General features: G+C 36.6%; 2 protein-coding genes and 1 non-coding gene across 6 annotated transcripts; 1 reads left to right on the forward strand and 2 right to left on the reverse strand.

Moving 5' to 3' along the window:
• The first annotated feature begins 230 nt into the window (after positions 1–230).
• LOC113690228 (trafficking protein particle complex II-specific subunit 130 homolog) lies at positions 231–12,215 on the forward strand. Of its 2 annotated transcripts, XM_027208063.2 has the most exons (21): positions 231–443; positions 1,005–1,234; positions 2,001–2,182; positions 2,644–2,827; positions 3,135–3,225; positions 3,885–4,045; positions 4,494–4,583; positions 4,684–4,845; positions 4,979–5,040; positions 5,201–5,291; positions 6,042–6,205; positions 6,376–6,574; positions 7,215–7,760; positions 7,860–8,072; positions 8,289–8,679; positions 8,780–8,876; positions 8,970–9,054; positions 9,397–9,586; positions 10,983–11,275; positions 11,555–11,645; positions 11,759–12,215. In XM_027208063.2, the coding sequence occupies exons 1-21, from the start codon at positions 380–382 to the stop codon at positions 11,932–11,934; spliced, it is 3,762 nt and encodes a 1,253-aa protein (XP_027063864.1). In that variant the 5' UTR covers positions 231–379; the 3' UTR covers positions 11,935–12,215. The 2 variants fall into 2 exon arrangements, with proteins under 2 accessions (XP_027063864.1, XP_071907430.1); XM_072051329.1 differs by lacking the exons at positions 10,983–11,275; positions 11,555–11,645; positions 11,759–12,215 and adding an exon at positions 9,697–9,933.
• A 778-nt stretch (positions 12,216–12,993) lies between these two features.
• On the reverse strand, positions 12,994–13,065 carry TRNAQ-CUG (transfer RNA glutamine (anticodon CUG)). The gene has a single exon. It is a non-coding gene; the product is annotated as a tRNA-Gln (tRNA).
• Positions 13,066–18,734: 5,669 nt separating this feature from the next.
• Positions 18,735–20,890, reverse strand: LOC113688962 (uncharacterized). 3 transcript variants are annotated; one of them, XM_072051330.1, is made up of 4 exons: positions 20,586–20,890; positions 20,282–20,479; positions 19,909–20,024; positions 18,735–19,777 (listed from the first exon to the last, which is right to left on the reverse strand). In XM_072051330.1, exon 4 carries the CDS (start codon positions 19,707–19,709, stop codon positions 18,810–18,812), a length of 900 nt encoding a protein of 299 aa, XP_071907431.1. In that variant the 5' UTR covers positions 19,710–19,777; positions 19,909–20,024; positions 20,282–20,479; positions 20,586–20,890; the 3' UTR covers positions 18,735–18,809. The 3 variants fall into 3 exon arrangements, with proteins under 3 accessions (XP_071907431.1, XP_027062592.1, XP_071907432.1); XM_027206791.2 differs by having other exon boundaries at positions 20,282–20,890; XM_072051331.1 differs by lacking the exons at positions 20,282–20,479; positions 20,586–20,890 and having other exon boundaries at positions 19,909–20,254.
• Between the last annotated feature and the right edge of the window lie 4,457 nt (positions 20,891–25,347).

Below are 25,347 nucleotides of genomic sequence, written 5' to 3' on the forward strand. Positions count from 1 at the left end.
TCCCAAGTACAATACACAAAAAAGAATTCTAAAGAAAAGAAAATTAAATAAAAAAAAACCAAGTTAAAAATGTTGAAGGGCCAAGACGTAATTAAGCTGAAGTAAAATAAGGCGTGATGATACCCGAAACCTTGGTAAAATTAACTAACAGGTGTAATGTACCATACTAGGTGGTAAAATCCCAAAATCGACGGAACAAGGAAATCTACCACGCCACCCGGCAAAGCCCCACACACATCTCACTCAGCACTTGCGAGGAAGAATTTCAACTCGATTCAATTCCATTCTTCTCTGTTGGACATTTTACCAAACACTTACTTGTACCATTTCCTTATCGATCACTTCTCAACTTGGTGCTAATGGTTTCCGCCGATCTCTGATGGCCAACTTCTTAGCTCAGTTCCAGAGTATCAAAACCTCATTCGATCGCATCATAATTGCCGGTAAGAACTAGAAACTATTCCCTATGGAAAGAAAAACAATGTGCCTCCGCCCGCCGGGGGGGGGGGGAGCTCACTCGCCCGTTTTGAATTCAATTCGAATTGGGATTTGAAAATGCTGTTCTGCTTTGATTAGTCTCCTTCATCTATAGGCAAATGGGTTCCTATGTGAAAGAAGAAAATTTTAGTTTTTGCTCAAAATTTCTTGGTATGGTACATCTGGATTGCTTAATTTACTAGTATTGTATTGGTTCTGGATAGCATTCTGGATTTTAATATTTCAGGGCAGAGTTGTAGTGATTTGCGTACATGGGCTTGAGATTGCATTTTTAGCTTACTTCAATTTTGTCACTAATGAATATTAATCTGAAAGATTGCAAAATGATAGTCTTTCGAAAGTTGATCCCTGTGGATTCACCAAAGAGGGCATTAGTTACTAGAAGCAGCTGAAGTGACGGGAGCAGTGAACCAAAAATATCAAGTTACTATTTTTTCCTACCTATTTTGGTCGATATCTTTATAAAGCTATCCTGGACTCATTTTGTAACCGGGAATACTTTTCAGTTGAAGATGTGAGTGATTTGTGGCCTCTTGTCAAGAAGGGGTTTGAAGAAAGGTTGCCATTCAAAAGAGCATTTCTGAATAACAAGACCCGTAATTCAGTGCTTGTGGATGAGCTGCCTGCGGAGTATATATTGACAACAGATTCAAGAATTCGTAGCCGGTTTCCCCAAGAGCAATCGCTGTTCTGGTTCCGAGAACCATATGCTACTGTGGTTCTTGTGACTTGTGAGGTGCATGAAACAATTTCCTGATCATCTATTGGTGTCTTTATATGATGTATATGGTAGAATTGTTAATGTTGCTTCATAAGCAGTGATACCATCACATATCTGACATGCTACTCAATGGGAGCCCACGTATTAGGTTGCACTATAATTGGTTCTTACAATGCAATGTCCTAATTGCACTTTATTGATTGATTTTCATCATGATAAATTCAGACGGAGTTATACTGGAGTAAAAGGGGTTTAATTTAGCCAAACCCAAGCTTTTGACTTAAAACAGAGACTGTCCATTTCCTTGACATGGTTTAATTCCATATGCTGAGACACATTAAGGAATAGAGTCTAGATCCAAAACATGAGTTTTTAATCTTAAAAAAATTAAAAGAATAAAAAAGACCATGAACTTCAAATTTGCTGAGTTACGAGAGGGCTTAGGAAATAAGGTTAATCTTTGTGAATGGCAAAGTAGAATTGCCAGTAACATTTTCTCATGCCAAAGTGCTTTTCACCGATATTCTTATATTCCTAGAGTTAGCGATGGGAAATATTATTCCTGGACCATCTTCTGTGCATTATTTCATGTTGGTTGAAGCTTTAAATGGATTTATTTTAAATTGTGATCTATTGCGGTGCGTTAGTGACTGTGATACACAGTAATACGGTAGGGGTAGGTAGTTCTACAATCTTTTTCATTCTGCATTTCTGTTTTTTACCTTATTCTGATTTTGTTTTTCTTCTTCTGCCTCTGATGAAAATTTTCTTGCTTTGCTAGGATCTTGACGAGTTTAAAACTATTCTTAAACCACGCCTGAAGCTAATAGTTCAAAATGACGAACGGGAGTGGTTTATTGTTTTTGTCTCTAAAGCACCAGTTCACAATGATCAGGCCACCAAGATGGCCAAAAAAGTATACGCCAAACTTGAAGTAGAGTTCAGCTCAAAGAAGAGGGAAAGGTAAAGCTGTAATATTGAAAATTTAAATAAGGTCTTTTATCGAGCAATAATACAGTTTTTATTTAATAGTTAAGTTTTTCTGGTTAATGTTGCATTCATATTTTGATAACTCAATTTGATATTCTAGTCTGAATGTGGTTAAATTGTGTAGAGTTCCTGTCATTACAAAACCAGCTGGTTGGAATTTGAATTGAAGTTGTGTTGAAATTGTTGATTCATTCATATTGTCGTCTTCTTTCTCCTCTCTCTTCCATCATTTGCTGTCTATATTTTGACCACAACATAAGTGAACATCAAGTAACTGAATAACACAATATCCAAGCTAATTCAGAAGCTTGTTATCGACTTAAGAGGACATAAAATATGGAAAACTGTGGCTTGTGGTTTTTGGTCATAGAAAGGCAATGTGATCACTGCAACCCTATATACTTTTCTGAAGTGCTGATTATTGTTTCATTCAGGTGTTGCAAGCTGGATATACATGGAATTGATGCAAATTTTTGGGAAGACTTAGAGTTGAAAGTCACGGAATGCATAAGAAATACACTTGATCGGCGGATTCAGTTTTATGAGGATGAAATTCGCAAGCTTAGTGAACAGCGCTTTATGCCCATATGGAATTTCTGTAACTTCTTTATTCTTAAGGTATGATGGTTGATGATGTTAAAGAGTATGCTTGTGGGTGAGGGCTAGATTACTATCAGCAATCAGTAGTTCTGTTTTAATTCTGCAACAGTAATCATGTAAAACGTAGTGACTTGTTGAATGTCGAATGTCTTGCCACTCCTCTTTTCCCCCCTGTTGTAAGTGGTATTAGGCTAGTGTCTCCAGACTTATAGTCTTCAGCGTTCTTACATGTTTGCACACTATAGGCTTATCATATACAACTGGTTTAGTACTAGCATTCTCATTCTAGGTTTTTCTGTTGCAACTGTATCATGTCTATTTGCAGGAAAGCTTGGCTTTTATGTTTGAGATTGCTCATCTCCATGAGGATTCATTGCGGGAGTATGACGAACTAGAACTCTGCTACCTGGAAACAGGTACTGTAAATTGTTGTATTGTTTGTTTTTATTGAGGATAATTTGTTAATAACTGATGGTTAATGGTAGCCATGCACTTTGAAGCTTACTAATTTAGGGTCCAAATCTACTATGACTCCTAATTGATCCGTTATGACGCTATGGTTAATTATTCATCTAAAATCACTTAACTTTCACTTAAGAGATGGTGCTAAAATTTTGGGATTTGAATTAAAAATTTTGATTTTCCATCTCCATTGACGGATGTCCACATAATTTTGACATAATGCATCAGTTACATTCTTCAGCTACCATTATTGGTTAATGACAGTTCTATTAAGTTCAGCAAATATGCCTGTTCCCTGTTTTGTGAATGATCTGATTGCTGATTTTGTCAGGACTAATGAGGCAGTTTTGTCAGGTAAACTGAAGAAGTATATACTTAGTAATTTAGTTGTTAATCCCTTTGTCATGAGTTTTTTTCTTTGTTCCTGTTTTGGAATTTTTGAAGTTTCTATGGGAAAATGATTCATAAAGTTGTCCTATATGCTGGATCCGGCTATTTTCATAGGTCCACTTTTCTATAAATTTGCTAAGCTGCCTGGTCTTCTTCATTGGTACTGTGATCCCTTTCTTTTAAGAGCTGAGGAATTAAATATATGTCTCTCTGTGTCATGTAGTTAATATTAGTGGGAAACAACGGGAATTTGGAGGTATGGACCATGGTGATGATCAAGCTGCAGTGCTGAACCTGGGAAAGAAAGCACTGACACAAATGGTTCAAGACGATTCATTTCGGGAGTTTGAATTTAGGCAGTATCTGTTTGCCTGTCAAGCAAAGGTGTGCAAGACTCACTATGACTAGCTTAGGTTGGTAGTGCATAGGATACACCAGCTTTTCTTCCATTTAAACACTTCCTTAAGTTTGATTCTGGACAATCTAGATTTGGGCCATATTTGGACTTATATTTCCCTTGTTATCTATTGCTGTTTGGTTGTTGGACGGTCTTCAACTTGATATCATATTACAAAAGCTTTTGATTGAAGTCACCATAAATCTTGATTTATCATACGGATCTATCCTGCTGAGTTATTTGATTCCATTTCAATTGCAAGAATTTCCAAGACCAATTTTTGAGGTTGATAATGCTTTCTTGGACTTAGCTTATGCTGTATTGCTATTTCATGGATGTTTTAAGTGTTTTGTTTCTAATAAGTATTATTATCTCATAGGCATTTTCTTCTCCATAACTTGGTATTGACCTTTGTGTTGTTACATCATTTTTTAGCTACTATTCAAGCTAAATCGCCCATTTGAGGTTGCATCAAGGGGTTACTCATTCATTATTAGCTTCTCAAAAGTGTTGGCTCTACACGAGGTAGTTGCTAACATTATTTAAATTATTTGTCTTGTATCTTCACTCCTTGTACATTATTTTCTTATTTGTTTATTTATTTTTGGTGGTACTCTTTCCTCAGAGTGTATTACCCTTCTGCATGCGTGAAGCATGGGTAATAAATGCTTGCTTGGCTCTAATAAATGCAACTTCCTCCCATTACAAAGATGGGCTAGTCGCAGCTGATGTAGAACAGGAGTTTTATCGTGTTCAGGGGGATCTTTATTCTTTAAGTCGTACTAAGGTTGTTAATCTCTCTCAAGTAAATTTGCACTGTTCTGCACACACTGTTTGAGTGATTTCCTTCATGTAAAATCACCAGATATCTGCTTGCAATTTTCTGCTCTTTTCTTATGATGAAAGAATGGATTTGGCAGTTAATGCGACTTGCATATTTAATTGGTTATGGATCAGTTATACCAAGAAGTCCTGTGAACAGGTAGCTGGACAACTTCCCTTGCTCCAGTCAACCCTTTTTCTTTTCTATAAATTGCTTTTTCAAGAAACATAAGGCTGCTATGCCAGTACACTTAACATTCCTACTCTACAGCACCAGGGTTGTCCGACTTGTATGCTGACAATTTTCTTCTCTTAAGCAGTGCTTCACTCAGCATGCTGTCATGGCCTAAGCCAGCAGTTTGGCCTTCTCTTCCACCTGATGCTTCGTCAGAGGTGCTTGTGAAAGAAAAGGTGCCTTTCTGCACATGGTATCTAGTAACTGGACAGAAGCTTCTTTTTCTTTTAAAAGAATGAACCCTTATATGGTTGAAATTGGGTGTCAATTATTCTGAAGCAACTGTAAAGGTTTGGTAAAGATGCAAGAAGTTAAGACAATTTTATCAAATAGTATTACTCTCCCTCCCACCAAAAAAAAAGTGGAATAATACTATTTTATTACTCATGTTAAGTTGAATCTATATTGCAAGTCATGTTTATGCTTGACTACACTTTTGGTAAGAAAGTTTTTAATAAGGTTCTTTCAGATAATTAGTTGAGCAGTGCAAAACAATTGTCATAGTAAGTCAAATTGAATATACTGGTTTGGCCTGATTATAAGCCTAGGTGAGACTTTACGAAATATGATATTCCATGGGAAAACAAGGAATAATTCGAGTAATCGAGGGAGATTATGGGACCACAAGCTACTTTCTGCTTCTTAAACTAATGACAAAGATTATAGAGCCAATCAACTTTTCTTGATACTACTTTCTGTGAAAAATTTGAACTTTCACTTCGGGAAAGTAGCAATGACTAGTTAACTGATGTTTGGTGGACTTGACATTGAAACTGAGACTATTTCATTATAAATTAAGGATTTTCAGTTAATAGCATGCCCTTCCTGGAAGCATCTGAGTTTTTTATAGTAATTTTAACATGTATCATCCTCAACATTGTTAGTCATATCAAAATTAAGCTTTTTGTATGAACTTTTATGTGCAGATGATTCTTCAAGAAGTTCCACAGGTAAAACACTTTGGCATCCAGAGGAAACCACTACCCTTAGAACCAACTGTACTTCTACGTGAGGCAAATCGCAGGAGGGCTTCTCTTTCTGCTGGAAATGTGTTTGAGTTGTTTGACGGTCGAACAAATGCTGCCGATGGGTAATGAAAACTTAAGAAACATGAGTACATTGCTAAGATTTGTTCAGTGGTAGTGGTGGTCAACAAGCTGCTGCCATTGAGGAAGCTAGTTAACTGATCTTGTCTATCTGATTCTTGTGGTCCTAAATTATTTCATTCGTTCTTCCTAATTGATTTTAATTTAATAACAGCTCAACTTTACTCACTCCATTGCCTAAAGCACGTGCTATATCAATGTCACGAACAAATTCTTCACCTGGAAACTTTGAGAGCATGATTGATCGACCAATGAGACTTGCAGAAATTTATGTTGCTGCTGAGCATGCTTTATGGAATACCATTTCTGATGCAGATCTAAGGAAATCACTATCCTCTACAGAGGAATTTGAGGTATATGACAGTTTATTTATCCTAGGCATATTTATTATGTGTCCTGAGGTGCTAAGGTGTGGATTAGTAAAATTCTGGAGCCCTGCACTACTTAAATGAAAATCTGTGCTTCCATCATGTAAAATACTTGTTTCTGCTAGTTTATGATAGAACCTTTTATATATGATCGACAGCTATGTGTGGGATAGTTGACAGACAGAACTATCTTAATAGTTAATAATGATCTTGCTTTTTCCTATTTTGATTACATGTTTTTGGTTGATTTGGTTTTGGTTTAAAATTCAATTTATTGAACTTAATGGTTCAAGGAAATGCTTTATAAGTTTGGCCAAGATTAAATGCTTGTTTGACATTGATTTGTCTGAAGCAACTGGCCCAAGTCAACTCTTTCTTTTTTCGTTTTTTAGGAGCCTCTTACTTTCTTCGTCTTTTACTGTTTTTGTTGGTTTTTTCTGTTAGCGGTTCCAATCTTCCAAAGTTGGTTATTTTCCAACTTACAGATAAAGAATAACTATACAGTTGGAGATTTTTCTGTCGTGTTTTCATTTGTATTTTCCTGGTATCCAGTTTCAAGTTCAGTTGGCCAATGATTGTTTAATCTCTCTTTTTCATGGTTCCAAATCCTTTCCCTATTGCATAGCAAAAATACCTGGATCTGTCAAAAGGTGCTGCTGAAAATTATCATCATTCTTGGTGGAAGAGACATGGAGTTGTCCTTGATGGTGAAATTGCAGCTATTTACCATAAAGTTGGAAATTTTGATCTAGCTGCCAAGTTGTATGAGAAGGTTTGTGCTCTTTATGCTGGTGAAGGATGGCAGAATTTGTTGGCTGAAGTTCTCCCCAGTTTGGCAGAGTGTCAGAAGATACTCAATGATCAAGCTGGCTACCTGTCTTCTTGTGTCAGACTGCTGTCATTAGATAAAGGATTGTTCTTGACTAAGGAACGCCAAGCATTCCAGTCTGAAGTTGTTCGTCTAGCTCATAGTGAGATGAAACACCCTTTGCCTCTAGATGTATCCTCGTTGATAACATTTTCCGGCAATCCTGGGCCTCCATTGGAGCTATGTGATGGGGATCCTGGTACCCTGTCAGTAACAGTTTGGAGTGGATTTCCTGATGATATTGTTCTTGACTCTTTCAGTCTCACTCTGACGGCCATGAACAGTGCTGATGAGGGCGTTAAGGTTTCCATTCTTCATCTTTAAATGCTAGGTCTCAGTCTTTTGACAGATGATTATTATTATTATTATTATGGAAACATGATATTTACTTTCAAATTTCAGGCATTGAAGAGCTCCAATGCTACAACCTTGAAGCCTGGTAGAAATACGATCACAGTAGCCCTACCTCCACAGAAACCAGGTTCTTATGTACTGGGTGTTCTCACTGGGCAGATTGGTCAGTTGAGATTCAGATCACATAGCTTTTCCAAAGGTGGACCAGCAGACAGTGATGATTTTATGAGTTATGAAAAGCCGACAAGGCCTATCTTGAAGGTAGTGTGCTTTTCATATGATAGTGAATTGTTGGCAAAATCTTGCTCAACAACTTCATATATGTTTGATATTAAGGATAGGATAAATCCACTAGCTCATTGATCTCCATTAACATTAATTTTTTCATATTTACTTTTGAACCTTACAGAGGGTGGAAAGGCAGTTTAATACTTATTTTCTAATTCATATCATTATTCGAATGGAACTTACTATCAGGTATTCAACCCGAGACCTCTGGTTGATCTTGCTGCAGCTGTCTCATCCGCTTTGCTGATGAATGAATGTCAATTGGTTGGCATTGTTGTCAAGCCAATAAACTACCCTCTCAAGGGTGCTATACTGCACATAGACACTGGTCCTGGTTTGAGTATAGAACAGGCATATGGAATCGAAATTGAGAGGTATGCTGATGGATCCCCTGATGCATCTGACTTTGGTCCCTCAGAGTTATCTGTAGATCATGAGGCTCATGCTTCGGCAGAAGCTAAGCAGTTGACACTCCACGATGGAAAGATTGAGTTGCCTGATTGGGCAAGCAATATAACTTCTATATTGTGGATTCCAATGCGTGCTATCAGCGAGAGATTGAATAGAGGAACACAAGCAGGTTGAATCTAGTTTTGCTGTTGTTTAATATGCTGTGAGCAGGCATTATGTTTTAGTTTCTCGTTCTGTGCTGCTTGATGGTTTTTCTTTTAATTTATCAGGTGCTGCAGTTTCACAGAGGCAGAGTGTTGTGGATGGATTACGGACAATAGCTCTGAAACTTGAATTTGGTGTATCATGTAACCAGACATTCGAAAAGTACTAGTATCTGTTCCATTTTCCCATTGATTTTTCTCTATTCTGATATTCTGCTTTCGAACTGATTTGGGATAGTTTGGCACCACTCTGCAGGACCTTAGCAGTCCACTTTACAGAGCCTTTCCATGTCAGTACACGTGTTGTAGATAAATGCAATGATGGTACTCTGCTTTTACAGGTACAAATCGCATAGTTTTGGGATTCACTTTCTTCTGATTACTGTCATATTAGTTTTGTTTCGATTAATATATTTCCTTGTCAAGCATCATGCTTTTGATTTTTTTGAGGTTCCGATGCTGCAGTACATCAAAATCAGCCCAACAATTAAGCTCTGCTTGGTATTAATTTTCTCTACAGGGCTCAGTTTCTAGGGTAGAACAAGTAACTTGACCTGATTAACTATAACTGATTAGCCTCCTTCAGCAATGCCCTTGGAACTTATGTGTACAGTCAAATCTAGATTTAATACTTGAATGTAGAACAATTGTCAAAGTTGTGACTAAGTCCATGTCTTGCCTAGGTGATACTTCATTCACAAGTGAAAGCTTCATTGACTGTCTATGATGCTTGGCTGGATCTTCAAGATGGCTTTACTCATATTGGCAAAGGTGATAGGAGACCAACTTCTGCCTTCTTTCCACTCACCATTTCTCCAAAATCAAGAGCTGCAACTTTGTTCAGTATAGGTCTTGAGAATGCATTGCCCAAAGGTACGCCTTTGCTTTTGTTTTGGTCTCTCTTTCACGTCTTTTTTATCTTCAAAAAGACATCACACATGATGCAGTGTTCATTTACTGCATTTATTCCTGAATGTAAACAGTGAAGGAAGAAATATCAAAGGAAGCCGCCCAACATTTATATCCAAAGGATTGTCGACTTTTTTGTCGCTATGATACAGAATATGATATTACAGGAGGCTACAGTACATAAAAATATGCTTATAAAGATTTATCCTCTAGTGTCAGATAATGTAAATTTATTAGACACACATGTTGATGGACCTTGAAACATTAATAGCTTTATCTTGGTAGGAGTGCCCTTATTGTTGAAGGAATCTGTAACTAGTCAGGAAGCAAATTTTACCTCATAAGTGCAAGTTTCTTAAGGAGATTTCTTGAAAAGTTTTTAGTGCCCATTTCGGCCAACTCTCCATCATCTTTCTTTGGCAGAGCAGCATGTATTTCTACAGTGCTCTTTTTTCCAATTATGAAGCGTGGCTAAGTGATCCAACTCACATTGGGCCTGGTGCCCAGGTGGTTTGGCCAATAATGGGCCAAGAAATATCGAATGGTGATGTGGGCAGAGGTTTCCATGGAATACAAATAACTTCTGGTTTTTGTTTTTCAGATTTGGAGAGCATCTGGAGCAACTAGTGAATTATAACTCTATTGTAGCACAACTGGTGCACATTAATTGCCAAAGAAGTTTTTGTCAAGCACTTGTAACTGTCTGGCTTAACTGATGACTGAGAAATTTCTGACTGGAATCTCGTGTAAAATAATTACGTGTAATTTGGAATTTGGACATATTTTTGAAACTAACAGTTTGTGCTTTTAGATAACACTAAGTTTATCTTCTTGGTTATGCTGCACTGCTATTGCTGCATTATTTTTATGGAGGGGTTGGAATGTCTTGGCTTGATACTTTTCTTGGTAATGCATTTGGGCACTTAAAAGTACTTATTACTACACTGTACTGCTTGATGAAGCAGAATGTAAGATCATTTGATGTTCTTACTGGAAGATAAAAGTTGGAAATTGAAGAAAAGTTCTATTGATGCTTATCCAAATTAAGTCTTCCCTATTCAGTGGGGCATTCCTTCATGTTAGTATCTCTATGAACAGTTGAAGCTTTGTGTACGTTGAACTATAGGACATTTTATCTGGCAGTTCTACTCAGAGATTTTAGCATCCTGGCTGTAAATCAAATGCTTGGACTGATTATTCGCCCCCAAAAAAAAATGCTTAAACCGATTAGAGATTCTATGTGGAAATGAGACGTTCTTTATCCCTGAGTATGTATAGTTTTGTGCATGTAAGCAAGTCAGTTGCACTCTCTCTCTCATTTGTTGTACGTTCCCTCAAAATTGTTGTTTTCCTTGTGCAGATCAAGTAGAGGCGGTTCATTCTGATAGCATACTCAATATACAATATGGAATTTCCGGTAGTAGAACTCTTGGAGCCCACACACCCATGGATGCGAAACCTATTGCCTCTGATGATTCTGTGAAGCAGTTGAATTTCAGGAGTGCTCTTGTTTTGCAGCGACCCGTGCTGGACCCTTTCCTTGCGGTTGGTTTCCTACCTCTTCCTTCAAGTGGACTCCGAGTTGGCCAGCTTGTGACAATGCAGTGGAGAGTTGAGAGGTTAAAAGATCTTGGGGAAAAATCAGAAAATAACGTAAGTCCATAGTTTCTTCTTTCTGTTATTACTGCCACTAGAATGTCATGTAAGAAGCAGACTTATAGTTTCTCGCTATTGATGATCTGCAACATTAGCGAGGAGATATTATGCAAGCTATTCATCCTTATCCTAGATTTCCTTGTTAGTAGCATTTGTAGTCCTAAAGCAAGCTGGCAATGCTGATTTTCTTGCTATTGAATGTTTGATTAGCATGGGAGCTTGTGGTTTCTTCATGTTCATTTGCAAACTGCTCATGGTTATTATTCTTGGGCACAGGATGAAGTACTGTATGAGGTAAATGCTAATTCTGAGAATTGGATGATTGCTGGGAGGAAAAGGGGTCATGTTTCGCTCTCCGCAAAACAAGGTATCTTTTTGACATGTTCTTTTGCTTGCTTTTGACATTTAAATTGTGCAAGTTGCCGTCAGTTGTCAATAATAGGCAGTACCCTTCCTGAAAATTTCTTGGTATTTGACCAGGTTCAAGGATGGTGATTTCAATATTATGCTTACCACTGGTTGCTGGATATGTTCATCCCCCTCAACTGGGTCTTCCAGATTTGGACGAGGCACATATAAGTTGCAATCCTCCTGGCCCTCATCTGGTCTGCGTCTTGCCCCCAGCTATCAGCTCTTCTTACTGTATCCCCACATAACAGCTCATGAATTATCTTCATGTCACTCTGTCTACAACTGCCTTGTTTTCTGAAGACTACAAGGTTAAATGTGTAAGAGACAACGTAGCCAGTTTTGTCATCACTGGGACTCTTGTACATTTGTGTTCTTTACACTGTAGGAAGAGTACCTACTACTTCAGTGTACTAGCATTCCGCTGATTGTAATTTTTCCTTCGCCTTCTGTACAGTTTGAGTTTTACTTGTACAAGAGTGTTTCAAGCGGTATAATGAAAACCAAACAGAATTGAGAGTTTGTGGCATTTTGATGGCCAGAATCTTCTTGTAGTTGGAATCTTGTCAGGAAATGGAACCATGAGCAGGGACAAAAAAATGGTATATGGTCAAGTTGCATACCATGTTGGATTTTCAAATTGATGCTAGCTAATATTTGTCTTATTTTGTGAACGTATTATGTTGTGGAACTGTTGACATGCGCGCATCCCTTAAAAGTGCTAGGCCTTCTGTTTGTTGGTACGAGTGTATACCATTGTAGTGCCAACTTGAGTCGCGCCTCTCTTCATTGCCAGTAGGTTGGCTGTCATGGGGTAGGAGGATCTGGATATGTTGTCAGCAATGGGAATTGAGAGGTAAGGAAGACGTGCTGAAAGTAACGCTCTCCTATTTAATGATTTCCGCCGTCCCAGCTTTGGCTACAGCATAATCAACTCCGTGAATTGTTGTTGGAAACAAATAATGCAGACCCGAAAATACCTCTACCACCAATATTTTTATTATTTCCCGTGGAAATGTGTTTGAGGGCATACTATAATTAGCATATTTCAATCATTGTAAGTAGGAGATTTGGTTAAGGAGGAACTAAAGATTGTGTTTAAAGGCTTAACATGGATTGCAGACTCGTTAATTAGGCCCTCAACCTAAAACAACTAGAAAAACCGATAATCAAATAGGAGGAGGCTTGCAATCTTTTGTGGATGGCCGTAAAGCCGGCCTTTCCTCACATGTGCAGTCTTCAGAAAGAAAGCGTCGTTTGGCACTTGCAGCCTACGCAGTTTAGGCATTAAAATGGTGTCGAAAACAAGGTCCCACCGAGATTTGAACTCGGGTTACTGGATTCAGAGTCCAATGTCCTGACCACTAGACCATGGGACCTGGTTGTTTCGTCAGTTAAATTATTAATAAATCATTGAAATATAGAATTTGCATGTTATGCAACGAACGAACACCACATGCCTTTCCATGAAAAGGGAGTGCATCTTAGATACACTCTCTTATTAGGAGTTGGCTAATACTTCTCATACATAAAACTTACTCAATGGTTTTTCACATTTTTCATTCTAAACTTGTTTCATTCTTCTCCCTATAATCCTAGGACTAGGTTTGTTGTACAGTTGTCCATTCAATTTAAGATCAGATCTGACCGAAATCGATTAAGGCTCCGTTTGATAAAACTGAATCTGAATTCTGAATTCTGAATTTTGAATTTTGAATACTGAAACAATTAATTTGCTGAATATTAAGCACTGAAAAGAGATATATGAATATCTGAATCTTAATGCTGAACATATTTATATTGTTTGATAAATATTTGTAACTTAATGCTTAATAAGCTAAATTGTACAATTTTGCCCTTCTATCTTTTAATCCAAAAAGGAAATAGAACCTATGATTTAATTAGTTTAAAATTGTTAGGTATGAAAATGACAATATTTATTTTTAAATTAAAGTACTATAAAAGAAGAAATATATTATGGAAAAGTCCAAATATCGGTGCAAATATATTTTTAAATCAGAGTTTGATAAGAAAAGTCCAAATATAAACAAAAGGAAGCTGCAATAAACAAGTTTTAAATTCACACCAAATTATATAGTAATTGAATTACTTCAATGGAAAAATGTTGACGCAAAACAACAAATAATCAATTGGAAATAATGAATTTGAGATCGGTGAGTACGATAGCAATAAAAAAAAATTGGGAGGAAAAAAATGACAAAATTATGAAAGAGTAGAAAGATGGAAAAAGATAAGGAGTAGACAGATGTGAGGAGTATGGAGAAATTGTAAAAAAGTCATTAAATAGGGAGAAAATAGAAATAGAAAGCCATTAGACAGAGAATGTCAGATTGTTTAATTAGATAAGGATTTTGGATAGAGAATATTAGGTTGTTTAATTAGATAAGGATTTTAAATGTAATTAACAAACAAGAATAGATTTAGTAGATAAGATAAAGTAGTTGAAGTAAATTAAGTATTCAGTTATGATTCTTGTGCTAAAAAAATACATACAAATTCAGCACCACTTAATAAGTTCAGTAGAAAAATTTTTATTTATCAAACACCCAAAACATCTGAATGTCTGAATGAATTTAGTTTCAGCACTTTTTTATATTATCAATCAAACAGACACTAAGGGTCTGTTTGATAACATAAAAAAGTGTTGAATCTGAATTTTTTCAGACATTCAGATATTTTGAGTGTTTGATAAATCAAAATCTATTTGCTGAATTTGTTAAGAAGTGCTGAACCTGTGTGTATTTTTTTCAGCACAAAAATCCTAACTGAATGCTTAATTCTGATAAGAATCAATAGAATTACTTCAGCTACCTTATCTTATCTGCCAAATTTACCCTTGTTTGTTAATTATGTTCAAAATTCTTATTTAATTAAACAATATAATATTCTTTATCTAACAATTTTTAGTTTCTCTTTTCTCCCTTTTTAATGACTTTCACATCTTCTCCATACTCCTCATATCATATGTTACACATTTTATATTAATTTGATTTAAAAATAAATATTGTCATTTTCATACCTAACAATTTTAAACTAATTAAATCATAGATTCATTTCTTTTTTGAATGAAAGAATATAAGGGCAAAATTGTCAAATTAAACTTATTAAGCATTCAGTTATAAATATTTATCAAACAGTATAAATAGGTTTAACATTAAAATTCAGATATTCATATATTTTTTTCAGTGCTTAAAATTCAGCAAATTAATTGTTTCAGTATTCAGATTTCAGAATTCAGACTTCAGAATTCAGATTCAGTTTTATCAAACGGAACCTAAGTCAAGTCAAAACTCTCCATTTCAGAAAAAAGTAAAATAAAATTTAATATAATATCTGAAACGTGCAGTAATATAATATCTGAGTGTCGTCTTGCAATGTGGTGGTGCCTCTGTCTAATTTTGGAGCAAAAGCACAAAATTCTCCTTTGTGCTGACTAGTTAGAAATGCAGTTTCTTGAATCAGCTTGGAGTAAGCAAACGTGCGTAGTCAATTTCTTGAGGGTTCTAGAGCTAATTACTTCGATAGAAGTCCCCAAAAAAAAAAAAAAAAAAATGAAGAACTTCAGGCTAGTAGAAGAAAGGACTAGCATGCTGCTATTTCCAGAAGTGGTTGATCGACGTTAACAGTTGAGGAGGAAACAAGGACCCATATAATCACTAAATTTTACATCAGCATCTTAGAGAATTTAAATTGTTTAATTCCTATGTGAATTTCTTGCATTTTCTGCTATGATTTGGGAGATTTGACTTGTTCTGGACACTGAGATGATGTCTACTACTCCAATCAAAGAACCTTCCATCATACTTAAGGCCGAAAAAAATGAAGACGTGAAAGCCACAAACTGAGCACGTGTTATCCTAACTGATCATTGTGGATGCAGCAGGACTGTATCTGTATGGTTTCTTCATTTCGACTCAATCTAAAATCTCTTACTTATCTTACCTACGCAAGACAAGATTGTTGTCTGCTGCAAAATGAGCTAGAATGCAAATGATTTTCTTTTCTTGTCCAAATGTCAGTCCTTTTTCATCATCAAAAATCTTGACTCGAAACATTTCATCTGGCACCAGTGTATCATCCCATCATAGCATCATTTTTTGTATCTCGATTGCAAGCCCGCTTGCTTGAAATTACTCCTAGTACCTAAAGAACAAGTCCTTTTTTTGTTTCCTCTCATTTTCATCGTGGAAAAACCACCACAAGAGGACAATGTCCTTCTCGTCAACCTGCATCGTGCAGATTATTAATTTGAGGAGCTGAGTAATTATTCCCCTCCCTGAAGTGAAGTAGCTAGCTTGAACTCTTGCGGAAGCAAAATGGTGAAAGAGAAAGAATATAAGGGTAGGTATTTGGTCTCAATCCAAGCCTTGCTGCAACTTAGATGCTAAGCTCCAGGAATAGGTGAAACATCGAAGACACCAACCAAACTCCCCTCCTCCATAAATTCAGTTGAGACAAAGATAGAATGTTGAGTTCAGTTAGATAGTAGATAGGCAGTCTTCTTCGACTTCCAAACTTTTACTTACTTTTGTAAGATTTAAGGGACTAATCTAGCTTAGAATGCAGAAAAAGAAAAGAAAATGGTCTTGTAACTTACTGTTTACTAAAAGCTAATGATTTTAGTGAATTAATCTTCTTGATCTTGATGTCTCACCCTTTTAAGCACACGAGGAAAAAGTGTGTCCAACAATATTAAACATCGTCAAGTGCAAGAGCAAATGTTCCTATATAACTCACAGCTTAGTCTTGGCGGGGGCGCTGGACTGGAGGATGTAATTATGCTTGGAATAAACCTGGTCTGCTAAACAATAATATTAGTAAGTGTTAGCAATTAGGAACTTTATTTCTGCTTTTCCTTCAACCTTCCTAGCCGAATGATTACTGTCTCAATTCCTATGCCTTTTAATCCCACAATTTCGAATAATGAGTAGGACCTTTTTTTGATTATCTGTCTCTCTTGAATTGGCTACTTTCAAGCAAGCATGGGAAGACTGTGACAAAAGCAGATCCCTACAGTTTAATCAGCTTTATAAATAGTTCGAAATCAGAAAAAGACAAAAAAAAAATAATAGTAATAAGGCGCCCCATTTTTTTATTTTTTTCCTTCTAATTTTCTTGGTTAGATCAGATTTAGTTTTTTTTTTTCAGGATTAGTTATTTTCAATTACGGTTCCTTTTCAGGTTCATTAATCCAATTGTATCAAAACCTAGAAAACTTTTGAAAATTTATTTTGGTACATCAATTTCTTCTTGGTGCGCTGATCGATGTGCTCAAAGATCAAACTTTCTTGGAGATGTTTTATTCTTATTTGCTCTGTATGAAGTACATTTTCTCAGTGGTACAAAACAGTACTAAGAATTTTTTAACCAATACATGTCGACACATTTCCTGTTTGGATTGCATTTTTCATCATTTTTTATGAAAAAATTACTGTAGCGATTTGATGTATGTAAGAAAAAAAGATAATAAAAAAATATGTTTACGAAAAATGACGTAATTTTTCAATGAAAAACAGCAATCTAAACAAGGCTTAAAGTAAGAACGGCACACTATTTCACAACAAAAAAAAATTGTATATTTGAAACATGCCGTGAGGACTGTATTGATAGGTAATTTACCAGTGACCTGCAGTCCTGAGAATATACAATAGTTGTGATAATCAACAAGACTGCAATAATCATTCCACTGGCGGCCAAAAACAGGAAAAAAAAAGTTTCCTGCATTTAAATAGAGAGAGCCAAATGCAGATTGTTGAAAACAAGACTCTTCCCGACAACTGATATTTTATGCATCGCTGCTGTGGAAATTTGAAAGGTGCATATTTGAGGATGGCGACAACACAACGACCCTCAGCCTTACTGCTGATATCAAATCTAATCAACTCAACAATCACTGTGTCAAATTCTAACCGACGCAAAATGGCATCAGAATCAGACCATATTGAGCACCATCAACCTCCCACCGCCGAATCCGTTAGCCCATCATCATAAATTCATAATGGGATGAGAAAACGGATGGTGGTTCTGCTTTCACTAATCAAATCTGTAAAATCAAAGTAAATTTTGCCAGAAAAAAGAGAGAAATGATGCATTTCACTGCCACTGAAATCAAATGGTTCTGCATGGCCTTGCAGTTTTTAATCAGACGACAGCAGCAGCGGTGGAATTGGAAGCAATTGACGCAGCGCTGCTAAAAAGGAAAGCCACATCCAAATCCTTCAGAAACTACCAAAAAAAAACATGCATGGCCACCAGCTCACATGCCTAGTTAATGTCATATTCACTCCACTTCACCTCCCATGGCACTAATCACCCCGTACGATAGCGACTTGGCAATTTGATACATAAATAGATCAATTCATCCATTTTCCTCTGCTACAAAGCATTATCAGTTAGGCATTCAGACACAAACTCCTGAACATGTCACTATAGTATAATCCACTCTAATAGAAAGAAACTCATTCTCATCTGCTACAATATGTTCACAAAAAAGTTATGCAGACAACAACAACAAACAACAAAATAAATAAAAAGGGAAAGGAAAAGCATTGGGGTTTTGGGTGGGGGGCTCACATTACTTCTCTGGAAATAAAAAAAATTTATAACGAATTCTTGTACTCTAGTGAACAAGTATGAAAAGAATAAAGCAGAAAGAAAGTAGGAAAAAAAAAGGAACAACACAACGGGTTTGTCCAACTCTTTTACCATTTTCATGCTCTAAAAATTAGCAGAATCTTTATATTTATACTTTCAACAACTTTATACACAAAGTGCTCGAAATATTCTCATCCCACCCGAATACTACTATCACGAGACGCATCTGGTTCCACTTCGTTTTCCCAGATTCCTTTCTCATCAGTCATCACCCCTCCCCACAAAAACCCCCCCCCCCACCACCCCCCCTCCCCCTCTCCTTTCCCAAAAAAAAAAAACCCATCCAAAAATTAAAAAAGGAAAAAAAAAAAGATCATACAGTATTGTGTTACTATTAATTATGCATATATATATATATATATATGCTTCTCTATTTTCTCCATCATCATCATCATTTCTCCCTTTTTTTTTTTATAGGGGAAAAAAATTTGTAGATAATCCTTTCGATTCAACAAAGATTGTTGAATCTCCAATCGAGTCTAACTTCGTTAGACCCGGCAAAATGGTGGTTTGGCTTCTTGAATGATACGATGTGGCTGCTGACCATGAAGGCCGTTACACGTTCAGACACTCTGATATCCTCCATCTTTAATTCATGCAACCTCTGCACATATTCGGGAACGTGTACTAGGTCCCACACCACCCCGACCCCACCCGCCTTCAGAACCCTCACCACCTCCCCCAGCACCCTCATCCTCTCTGCACCCGCCGCAGCTGATTTCGCCCCAAACTCCTTCCCTACCGTGTGCACGAACACAGACGATACCACCACGTCGAAGTAATTATCGCTGAAGGGCAGCGTCCTGGGGTCACCTGCCCGGCACGTGACATACTCTTGGACCCCCTCCAGCCCGGCTGTCCTGAGGGTCGACAGGGTGCTCGGCCCGTTCCTCCGTGCCCCAGTCGGATCCAGCCCAACCACCCGCCCCGACGACCCTGACTTCTTCAGCTGCATAGCCACCGCGTTGAGGAGGATTCCCCGGCCGCACCCGAGGTCGAGGGCTTGCTTCACCGACGACCAGTCGGAGACCGAGTTGACCATCCGCTGGGCCATGTCCCAGTGCAGTGAAACAGAGGAGTAGAAGAAGTTGGCGGCTGCAAAGAAGAGGCAGACGGCGGAGAGGGCGGTAACCGAGCCTGTAAAGCCCGCGATGAAACGGGCCAATCCGGGCCCGATGATGGGGAGGAAATGCTGTGTGAGGAAGCAAATGGGCTCGAAGTAGAGGAGGAAGAAGACGGAGAGGGCGGAGAAGAAGACGGCATGGATGAGTAGGAAAAAGGGTGTATGCCAATCGTCCATGCCGTAGATCGCATAGATCTGCGTCCAGTCTCTGCCGCTTTTGCCCATTAGTATCAACAAGAAGTTACCACCCCAGTCCAATAATTCTGCAGACTCACTTATTTCTTGATCAGAATCTGCAACAATTCAAAACCATTCAACTGTTAACACTGTTAAAGAAATTCAACATTGAGATACATGGGAATGACTAAACCGGAAAGTGGCGAAGTCATTGCGGGATATTGAGCATTGAGGGATCGGAGCTTACTTTAACAAGATGGTTGATTAGCCATTTTTTGGTCCTCCCCCCCTACAAAAAAAAAAAAAAAAACCAGCTGAAAACTTTCTACTTCAGGCAGTCCTGACGCTCACTCAGCTGAGATTCTGTCGCAAAAATAGAACCAGAATACGCAATGTTAGAATAAGTAGCTGTAAAAAGTCCAGTAATGAGTAAACTACCGCTAGGATGTAGAGGAAATAGCAAAAAGATTTGATTTTTGTGAATTTGAAACGAGTTCAACTGGACCAAAGCTCCAAAAATCATTTCTTGATACAGAAAAACTGAGGTTCAAACTGCAAAACCCAGGAACCGAAAAATCCAAAGGAAAAGTAAAAAGACAAAGTTGGAAACTTTCACTTACAGAGTGATGAGATGGTTGGCTCAGAAGCAGAAAAACCTGCAGTCAGATCTGTATGGGAATGCAGAGAATAAATTGGTGATCCCAACAAGGAAAATGATATTGATGACAAACTGAAAGTACAACTCTATCCACTGTTTAGATGGAGAAGAGGAAGGAACGTTGCTCTTTTTAGCAGTAGCCCTCCTAAACGCATCCCACCTACAATTAAAAGCCCAGTCTTGGCCCCAGTTAAATTTATAGCATTACTGTGCATAAGTGATAAGGGTACATCTATGGCAGCTTTTCGATTAGTGGAGCTCTATACCTCCAAAATAATCTGAGCTGAATAATCTGAAAGAGATGAGAAAGGGCCTGTAGTAGATATTAATTGAAGTAGTCGTAGTTAAGACTTGAGAGGAAGAAGCAGCTTTATAATCTTGAAAATCTAGCAAGTTTTGGCCGACTGTTATTGAAGTTGAGAAGGATGAGAGTTAAGAAGGTTTCGAATTTAAAATTGAGTAATCACGCGTTTATGATTTGTCGGTTTCATTTTTTGAAAGCTTATATAAAAAATCGTAGATAAGTAGAAAGGTGGGAAAGTAAGGGATTGGATGTTAAGCACGCAGCAAATCAATATGAGTGACTGCTACTCCTACTCCTTTTTAAGGTTCGAGAGTGGAGTGCGGTGTCATCCATCGACAAAGATATAGCAATTGGGTTTTTGTCAAAAAAATATGAACAATTAAAAATTAAGACGTCTAGTTTTAATTTTCATCCATTTGGCACCAAGCTTATCAAACCCACAATTATATTTTTTAGGGTAAAATATACTTTATCTTTACGTGGTTTAGTACTTTTTTATATAACTCTTTTATAGTTTGAAAAACTATATAATGTCGCTTTATCGTTTGAACTAAAATGTTAAAGTGACGAAATTTGCATTCCATAACAGGACCAATTAAAATGTCAAAAGTACTCCTCTATAAAGTTTAAAATTATTAATTAACTACCAAGCGATTATGTTATATATTTTTAAAAATTATAAGGGAGCTATAAAATAAAACATTAAATTATAAGACAGCTATGTAGTAAAATACAAAATCATTAAACGTTAAAGTGTTATACATTTTATATTTACATATTTTGATCACTTCAGCGATTTTAATTTTTAGACAACAACGATATTCTCGACATTGCCTTGAGTTCCGTTATGGCCAAAATATGCGTTACTGAGTAATTTTCCCGTCACTTTGGTACCTTAATCCAAATTATAAGGGCATTAAGTATGACTTTTGAAACTATGGATAAATTATATGAAAAATCACTAAATCACAAGGGAATAAAGTGTATTTCACCCTAATTTTTATTAACTATTTCATGGCTAAAAAGGTTTAACCGGATTCGACTCTCATAATCATCATGAGTTAATCACGAGTTGATGCACGTCCTTAACGCATTCTTATTGTTTCACTGTTCGTGTCAAAACAAAGTGCCTTCTGTACATGTGATAGCTTGATGTAAAAGATACATAAGTTAAAGCTCGAAGCATCGTTAATTTGACAAATAAAAAGAAAGAAAAGGAAGTAACGTGATACATACAAACCTTCTTTTTTTTTTTTTGTAAAGCACGATACATACAAACTTAAACGTTGTCGGCCAAGTAAACATTGGAATTGATATTCCAAATTCTCAGTTAAGATATTCGAAAACGCTCAGGATCATGTGTTTGTGTATGGGGATGGATGATAACATGTACATTTGGTGAATTTGTATGTGGTGACCGAGTAGCCCCAAGTCCTGCATAGAATTTTCTTTTCATGTATTGAACACTTGCATTCGAGAAACCTTGTTTGGATTGCTTGTTTCCGTCGAAAAATATTATCGTTTTTCGTGATCACATTTTTCTATCACATTTTTCCTTCACATATATCAAATCGCTACAGTAATTTTTCCATGAAAAATGACGGAAAATGCAGTCCAAACACAACCTAATCTCTCGGCCGGGTTTAGCTGAGCTGTTTTCCTGATGCAGTTCTGGAAAGTCATACAGGGAAAGATAGAATAAAATAGGGTGCTACTTTTATCATTTGAAGTTTTCCATGCAAGCTCAGCAACTTTCATATGGCCATTGTCTATGGATATGACAATTTCTTCATTCCCCTTTCCTTGTACCACCAAGAATAATTATAATTCAAATTCAAAAATAGTTAATTAGGACATATTTTTCAATTCTCCTTTATTTTTTTTTTCAATATTATACATGATAGTAGAATGGTTACAACTTTCAATGCAGCTCTAGCACAATACTAATCCACTAGTAGCTAGAAGTAAATTTTTTTTTTGTCACGACTAATTCAATGTAGAATAGGTAAACTGTTGGCTAATTGCATGTAAAGATTAAAGAATATTTCATCCTTGACGTATAGTTTATGAAATTTAGTGGGCAGCAGAGTAGTAAACGTTCAATAAGACAGTCAAATTCTGCGGATTAAATCCGAATTTTCATGACACTTTTATGCAAAAGATAATCTAAAGTCTGCGCCTCTTCATTCCTTCCCCAACCCCACCAACACGAATAAGATTTTTTTTTTTGTTTAAAAAAAAAAAACCATTTGTTTGTTTCATATCTCTGTCATGCGTATGATATATTCCGCTTAAATTTGCTATAATGTTGATGTTCTTTAAACTCGCAAGAGAACAGAAGAAATGCCCAACATTTTTGAATAACTTGACATACAGGGACAGGTAGGTGGCGCTAATCAAGGGGCTTTTTCAGTCAAGAGAAAGCAAGCAACACGATTTTTCATATACTACTACTACTCAGTACTCACAATACTTCCAATTACAATACTGAATGAGACACATATTCTTCCTGATAGGGTAGCGTAAAGACCATTATATTATTGGTTCTAAAGCTCTGATCCCATTTGAGAATTCAAGGTTGTGTTTAGATTGCATTTTTCGTTATTTTTCATGAAAAAATTATTATAGCGATTTAATATATGCGAGGAAAAAAGGTGTTAAAAAAATGTGATCACGAAAAACGATAATATTTTTCGACGGAAACAAACAATCCAAGCAAGGCCTTGGATTTCTTTAATTTCTTTAGCACAGCAGCAGTGTATCTTTGAATCCCACGATTTGGTGGATAGCTTTTATTTTGTTTCATTATTGAGTTCTTGACTTTTACTTGCTACTAACTGATTAATTAATCCCTTGAAAGAGAGAGAGAGAAAAAAAATCCCTTAAATAATAATAATCTTTTCAGATGGTACCTTTTTTGTCAACACGTCTTTAATCTTAAGACAACTATGCCCTTGTCGACACACTCAAACTCACATAATGCATGACTGCATTCTGGTCAGCTGAGTCATTTTCATTTTCTTGGATTTCTTAAATAAAGCTTGTAAATTGAAAATGTGGGCCCCAAGAGTAGAAAAACGAGGGAAGAGAGGAAGGAAGCTGAGGAAGGCGGACAAAAGGACGGTGCCACCGGCAGCAAAGCAAAGCAAAGCAGTGGGATGTAACGGAGGCATTTGTCCTCAGGAGGAACTGGTCCAGTAAGAGACTACTTTCAGAGTTGAAAGTTGGAACTGACTGACTGGGCTTGTGTACAAGCATCACTCGTCACCCACAATTAGACATTTCTCTGCCTCTCTGGAACGCATCATCTAGATTCTAATATATTTATACTACTGCTAATTACGCATAAAAATGAAAAGGCCATGCAATATCAACACATTTTAAGCAGTTTCAACTATTGTATTCACACTTGCTTTGCTTTAATGCTTTCCTCAATATGCCAATGCCTTAGATTAATGCAAAGTAAGGATGACTACACACACAATAATAGAAAATGAATGCAGTTGTTTGAGGTTTGCGTGATAGGCCGTAACCCAGAGTACCAAAGAAAAAGTGGAAAAGAGATTAAGATGGAATGTTGAGAGTCAAATAATTTTGGCTTTTAATCAATAAGTCCCAAAATTTAAGGTCTGAAAGGAGCAAGTAGAACATATAATACTCCATACATGCCATCTATGACATGAAGTCTACAATATAGGAAATCTTTTCATAACAGAAAGAGAAGGCCGGCTTTTGAGGTTTACTCGGGGTTTAGGTTTGTAAAGTCACAAAAGTCTTACGAAAGGCTTTGACAAAATAACAGAAAAAGAAGTTTAAAGTCCAGTCCAATAATATGGCACGTCATACCATATGGTTTTTAATCTTTTACAAAACTCAAAAAGTGGAAAATACTTGGTTAAAATGGTGTTATCATGTGTAAGGGTACAAATGAGTTGAATCGAGTCGAATTTTGACCCTAATCGAACTGAGACTCAACTTAGTTTTATGAAACTCGAATTCGAACTCTCAATGTAAAACTCGAGCTCGAGGTCGATTAAGATTCAAGTCGAGCACGAACTTAAAAAATAAATTTTTTTTTATTTTTAAAAAATGAATAAAATATAATTTTTCTTAATAAATAATGAAATGTTAAAAATATATATATATATATATATAATTTTACTATTAAAATAAGAAATAAAATATATATATATAATCGAGCCGGCTTGCGAACTAACGAATTAAGTATTTTTGAATTCCAGTTCGACTTAGTCAACTCAAGTTCAATATTGACAGAGCTTAAGTCAGGTTCGCACTCGAGTTGCTCGTGAGCGGTTCGATTTATTTACAACCATAATCATATACAATAATCACTTCACCTAATTTCTTTTTCAATACATATACACATACTAATAGGTTAAACCAATGAAATTCCGCATATGACATGAACAAATGCCACGACATAAAGCAAAAATTTTGGGGTTTTACATTTATTATCATAAAGAGAAGCTGAGAGAGGGAGGAATTAATTGGATGATACGGAAAGAGAGAATGCAACTGAGAAGTCTTAGGTTCAAGACCTCCCACTTAAATTAAAAAAAAAAAATTAACTTTAACAAAAATGAAAGAGAACCTACGAGTTAAACCATGGCCTGCATATCTAACTATAGTTAAATCGAGTTAAATCTATGGTGTTTGGATAGCAATAAAATAGTGAAGGAATCCGTATGAACATGTGCCAGATT

The sequence above is a fragment of the Coffea arabica genome, chromosome 5c (genome assembly GCF_036785885.1).
Source record: "Coffea arabica cultivar ET-39 chromosome 5c, Coffea Arabica ET-39 HiFi, whole genome shotgun sequence".
Classification (NCBI taxonomy): domain Eukaryota; kingdom Viridiplantae; phylum Streptophyta; class Magnoliopsida; order Gentianales; family Rubiaceae; genus Coffea; species Coffea arabica.